This window comes from Nuphar pumila, chromosome 5 (genome assembly GCF_984573655.1).
Source record: "Nuphar pumila chromosome 5, dmNupPumi1.hap1.1, whole genome shotgun sequence".
In the NCBI taxonomy this organism is placed as follows: domain Eukaryota; kingdom Viridiplantae; phylum Streptophyta; class Magnoliopsida; order Nymphaeales; family Nymphaeaceae; genus Nuphar; species Nuphar pumila.
In genome coordinates this window covers 22,878,027-22,884,105 of record NC_143253.1, presented here as the reverse complement: position 1 = coordinate 22,884,105, position 6,079 = coordinate 22,878,027, and the positions used below count along the sequence as shown (strand labels likewise).

The window sequence follows — 6,079 nt, the reverse complement described above, 5'->3', positions numbered from 1 at the left end:
TCTTACATGTACCGGCGAACGAATCAACGTTGTTTCGGCGATATTTTCCGTCGATTGACCATCCCGACGACTTCTTTTTTCGGCGACTATTGTTCTTCTTTTTCTCCTTTTTTTTTTTTTCTTGTGTTTATTTTTTAAATCTGAACATGTGCATGTGCGCAATGGGGGTCCATTTATGTGTTCATATCTGTGACTCTGTTTATTTATTGCAAAACAATCTTCCTCCTCGGTTGTCATATATAAAAGATTTTTTTTTATACCGTACATGACAAATTGACATTTGGTAATAGGAAAGCAATACCCAATTAAAAGAAAAGAAAAATCTGCCTTCTTTTTATATCTTAATTAATAAATAAGAAAACAATTTAAAATTTTCTGAAAATGAAAACTTTAAGGGTATTTTAGTCATTAAAAATAAATAAAACAAACTTCATGATTTGTGGAAAAAAAAGCAATGTGTGCCATTGACTATCAATTGTGCAAGATTATGAAGTCATAATAACATACATATCAATATAATTCATGTTTAACTATGTTTGTCAGAATATAAACATAATTAGTTAACCATGGTTAATTGTTTTATTGAAAAAATAAAAATACCAACAAAATTGTGATTCTCCAAGCGGCAGTAGACCGGTGAAACATGAGGGCATGGGCATATACGTTCATGGTAAAGACCGTAAAGTTCTCTCTCCATATAAATATTATTGAGAGCCTCTCATTGTCTTGTCTGAAGCCATTCTAATGCCGTTCTGATCACGTAAGGAAGTTCAAAACCGGTATGTGGCAAAAAAATCTGATGGGAGAATCTCTAAATTTCCCACATGTTCCGATGAAATCCGTCGAAATTTCTGTTGTTTTATATATCGGTATCTTTTTTGATGATTTGGGTGTCGGATATATGGGGTGATAATTGATGGGTCGATCTTGATTTTATCAGATTTCCACTATAATTTGTGAAACTGCATGCCTCTTGTAGATTGTTAGATTGTTGTATCATTCATCGATTTAGGTGATTGGATCTCGTTGATGGTTTATTGGTTTTCGTTTTTCTTGTTTTATATTGATGTTTTTTTGTTTAGTTTGATTAATGATGGTGCCCATGTATTCATCTATTATATCACGCTGTTAATCTTTCGCAGTTCTATTTTATATGCACTCGATTTTGTTCATGGATGTGCCGTTTCTTATTGATTATGGCATCTGATTAGTCATCTTTTTTTCTTTTCTCTGTTTTTGGTTTTGTTTAGGAATTTTATTGACTAGTGGTGTTTTCCATCAGAACTAGAACAGGGTGGTGATCGATTTGAGGATTTGTTGGGAGATTAAGAACAGGGTACCAATCCAATATTTGTGATTTTGACCAAGAATGACAGCGATGGTCGCTAGAGGTAGTCAATTATCACCAACTGTTTCGGTCCAAGAAAAAGGAAGTAGGAACAAGCGCAAATTCCGCGCCGATCCCCCTCTTGTTTCTTGCTCTGATTGTGATCTCAATGCCAATAACAGTATTGGCAATCCGAAGAACTGTCCTCTGCCAATGGTTGAGTTTTCGAGTTACGAAATTCCTGATAGGAGGAACATGAATGGCTCGTGTCTTGTTAAGGACAATTGCTGCAGTTTGTGTAGCTTTGTTCAGCAGCCGATCGATCTTGTTAAATCTGCTTCACAAGCATTCCGAGCAAGGCCGGGTTTAACGTACAATGAGTTCTTGCATACACAGGAGTCTCAAGAAGAATTGGAGTCAAACGAGTTACACGATGCGAATTGGAGTGACCTTACTGAGGCTCAACTTGAGGAGCTGGTCCTGAGTAATCTCGACACGATTTACCAAAGTGCAATTAAGAGGATAGCTTCAGGTGGGTATAGTCTGGATGTTGCAAAACAGGCTGTGCTGAGATACTGGCACTGTTATGGTTGTAAAGATCCGGTATCCAATATCGTCGACAATGCACTTGCTTATCTTAAAGATGGACAAGAAATGGATTCAAAAGATCAGTTCTTTCAGGATTTACCACAGTTGGAGAAGTACATTTTGGATGAGATGGTTTGCGTCTTGAGGGAAGTGAGGCCATTTTTCAGCACAGGGGATGCTATGTGGTGCTTGCTTATTTGTGATATGAATGTGGCCCATGCATGTGCAATGGATGGTGATGCTATGGGAAATTTTGGTGGTAATGACAATCCAGAGGGCTCTTCTGTTTCAGCAATTCCGCCATCAAAATATGTTACTCCTGTGAGCCTGCCTGAAACCAGTAGTTCAAAATCAAATCTGCTGAATGATGGGTGCACTAGGCCATCTGTGATGCCTGTTGTGGGTGGAATCCCCAATTTACCACCTGCAAAGTTTCCTTTGCCAAGCAATGCATCTTCCACAATTCAAAACACTAAAATTTTGCGTTCTTTAGAACAGTTGCCAAATGAGACAGTGAGTTCAAATGAGGCAATGAGTTCCTCATTCTGTCCTATTTCTTCTTTTTGTCTTCCAAAGGAGTCGTCAGCTATTAGCAAGGAACAGGTTTTAAGTACACCGCCATCTCTGTCATATTCAAAATATGCATCAGAAGCATTTAGGTCAGATTCCCGTAGAAAGCACCATTTAAATAATTTCAAAAGAGTACATTTTAGACAGAAGTCTGGTGAAGCTGAAAATAGTCATCGAGGCAATGTTGCTAAGGCTTCTTCAAAAGCAGGCAGGAGCAGTAAATCTGGTTGTGCAGTCTTGGATAGAAAATGGAATCCTGAATCTAGTTCCAGTGCCACAACTATAAAAGGTCCTCCGCAGTCATACACTTCAGTTGGTTTTGGTACATCACAATCAGGCCTTAGCACAGGAAATCTGAACTTTTTTGCAAGTGCTGGAGTGTCTGCCAATGGAGGATTGGTCCAAAATAACTTGAACGGTCCATTGGCTTGTCCTCTGACAAATACTGATCTTTCTTTATCACTCTCTACCAAGGGAAGTGAGGCTGTAGAATTGAATTCGAAGGTCCCTGATGCTCAGAAGGAGACTGTAGTTGGTGGGTGTACACAACATTCATCATATCAAATCTTTGGCCACAGCGCTCTACCTGATGCAAAGGATGAGAAACTGCTGAGATTGGTACACCATGCACGAGATCTACAAACTCAGCTCCAAGAATGGACAGAATGGGCACAGCAGAAGGTTATGCAGGCTGCTCGAAGGTTGAGCAAGGACAAAGCTGAACTTAAGTCCTTGAGGCAAGAAAAGGAAGAAGCAGCTCGAATAATAAAAGAGAGGCAAACACTGGAAGAGGGCACCGTGAAGAAGCTTACAGAAATGGAGACTGCAATCATTAGGACTAATTCCCAGCTTGTGCATGCTAGTGGTGCTACACATAGGCTCGAGCTGGAGAATCTAGAGTTGAGGAAAGAGATGGAGGCTGCCAAAGTGCATGCTGAAGAAGCAGCTGCAAATTGCCTAGAAGTTTCAAGAAGAGAGAAGAAAACCCTGAAGAAGATCCATTCTTGGGAGAGGCAGAAAGAATTATTTCAAGAGGAACTTGCAACCGAAAGGCATAAATTCTCTCAGTTACAGCACCGACTGTTGCAGGCTAAGGAGTGTTTCACACAGCTTGAGGTTTGTTAAGATTCTTTCTGTTACTAAGGTTTCTGTTATTAAGGTGGTCTAAGATTTAGTTTTATCATAAGTTATTGTCTGCCTTGCTTTCAATATATTCAAATTCTAGTCCATAGGTTTTTATTAGAAAAGTTATCATTTGTTTGCCTTGCACACAATGTATTCATTCTAGTCTGTAGGTTTTACTAGAAAACGTCCACACACCCGGATATGATGAAAATGTTCTATTTGAGAACTTACAGGATAAATGGAGACAGGAAGAGAAAGCAAAAGAGGAAGCACTTATAAGGGTCAATTCTGAAAAAGAAGAAAGGAGGCAACTTGAGTACACATCTAAGTCGAAGGAAGATGCAACACGTATAAAGGCAGAAACAGATTATCAACAATACAAAGATGACATTCGGAGGCTTGAGGGTGAGATTGCACAATTAAGATTGAAGACTGATTCATCAAAGATTGTCATGCTTAGGTGGGGTGACCATGGCTATGCTTCGCGCCTGGCAGTCAATAGAAATGCCCAAAAACTTAAAGATAGCAATCTTCAGCTTGCTTGTGATTTTGTAGATCTCCAAGACTCACAAATTGGAGATGTGCAACGTGAGCGAGAATGTGTCATGTGCCTAACAGAGGAGATGTCTGTTGTTTTTCTTCCTTGTGCACACCAAGTCGTGTGTACGAATTGCAATGAGCTTCATGAGAAGCAGGGCATGAAGGATTGCCCTTCTTGTAGGACTCCCATCCAGCAAAGGATTTCTGTGCGTTTTGCAGACTCTTAAGTCTACCTATGCTGTCTGAACTCAGATGCATAAGAGAATTTTAATAATGATAGTGGGTTGTTACTAAATAAGAAACAAAATCATTTCCTTACTAGAAAAAGAGAAAAAAAGAGATTAAAGCATTCTATTTCATATTTTAGCCTCCAGTTGTATGGTGATCCATATATAGTCTACCATAAATTTTCATGGTATGCTTTGGTTGTTAACTGTGATGTTTCTATTTGAGAGTAATTGTTTTTGGGTTCTTAGCAGTTGATACATGTTATGTTGGCTTCTTTACCGTAAAAGCTTCTATGACCTTTCATCTGACGTGACTTGTTTTTTCTTTCTAGATTATAACTGTACAATATAGGCACGCCCTATTTGAATCTTGGGGAGGATCCAATTAACTTGTAATGGAAGGAGTTTTTGTTTTAATATGGCCCTCACGATTGTCTCCAATTTTGACACAAGCCACTTCAGTTTTCATCTCTCCTAGACCTTTATGTTACATGTATATTTATTTCCATTTGCATTGTTAAATTCATTTGTCTCGGTTGTGGTCGTCCTTTAGATATTACATGAAGATTGCCAAGAGTTGAAACTCCAACTTTATGTAAACTTTCAGTCTTTCACATATTTGCCGTTGACTTGCGTCAGATGAGTAAGTCATTGCAAATTCAACTGGTTTCTTGGATTTTTTATTCACGCTACCTAACAAGCTTCAAAAGGCATAAAGAGTTCAAGAACTAAAGAACTACAAACCATCTACTTTCCTTGAAAACTCTACCTTTCATCTTCTGTGAAGTTAATCACATGTTGGCTTAATGGATAAGGTGATAGCTTATTACTGCTCTTTCTGAACAACTGAGTTCATTCATTTTTGTGAGATTAGGAATTTTTTTTCCTTCTTTTCAGAGTACATAAAAATGTGAGCTTAGACTGTTAATACTGTTAGTAGGACGGCTTGAAGTAATTTTCAAAGAGATCTTGAGAGGAAAATAATTTTGATTTCTTCAACATGTTCCTTCCACTTATCGCAGGGAGATGAGACCTGGCTAATGAGTTAAAAATTTGATGGTCATAGGAGATTGCAACAGCATCCAAATGAAAACCTATATGATGCTATAGTACACCAAGTCAGACATGTCACACTCTCTAAAGTTATGTTCAAGCAATGTTTTTGCTCTTGTGAACCAAAATTGTAGCCATGACTCTTGGTGCTGTGTACACAAGCCTGCTCTTCTCACTTGACTGGCAACTTTTGCATTATACAACTAATTTCAGGACTCAGCTATTTTGTTGTTGTTGAAGACATCATTTATATATTGCAGGTAAATTCTGATTATGATCCCAAACTTTGGGTAAGGAAATGTGAGATTGATGGATTAGTTAGTGTTAACTTGAGCTAGTACATCATCTTATCATTCAAGATTGCAGCTTAATGTCTAACACCATAGGCAGATACTATATTACTTTATGGAAGTCTTCTGGTTGTCGTACCTTGATGGTTCTACATCTGCCTAGATTGTTTTACTGTCATCTCTGTGTATAAATTTTTGCATTGGTTCTTGATGTCACTGAGAGATATCATTGTGTATCTCTGGCAGCATTTTTCTTTGTTTTGTAGCTACACTTCTCAGATTATGATCAAGCATCCCCAGGTTTCGGGTTTATGACCAGCAATAGTGCTCAAGTTTATTGCTGATTGTGAACCCAGTGA

General features: G+C 38.3%; 1 protein-coding gene across 1 annotated transcript; it reads left to right on the top strand.

The window, feature by feature from the left end:
• Window positions 1–706: 706 nt before the first annotated feature.
• LOC149837103 (putative E3 ubiquitin-protein ligase RF298) lies at window positions 707–4,628 on the top strand. Its single transcript, XM_090007248.1, has 3 exons — window positions 707–779; window positions 1,251–3,601; window positions 3,844–4,628. The coding sequence occupies exons 2-3, from the start codon at window positions 1,370–1,372 to the stop codon at window positions 4,375–4,377; spliced, it is 2,766 nt and encodes a 921-aa protein (XP_089863374.1). The 5' UTR covers window positions 707–779; window positions 1,251–1,369; the 3' UTR covers window positions 4,378–4,628.
• Window positions 4,629–6,079: the final 1,451 nt, after the last annotated feature.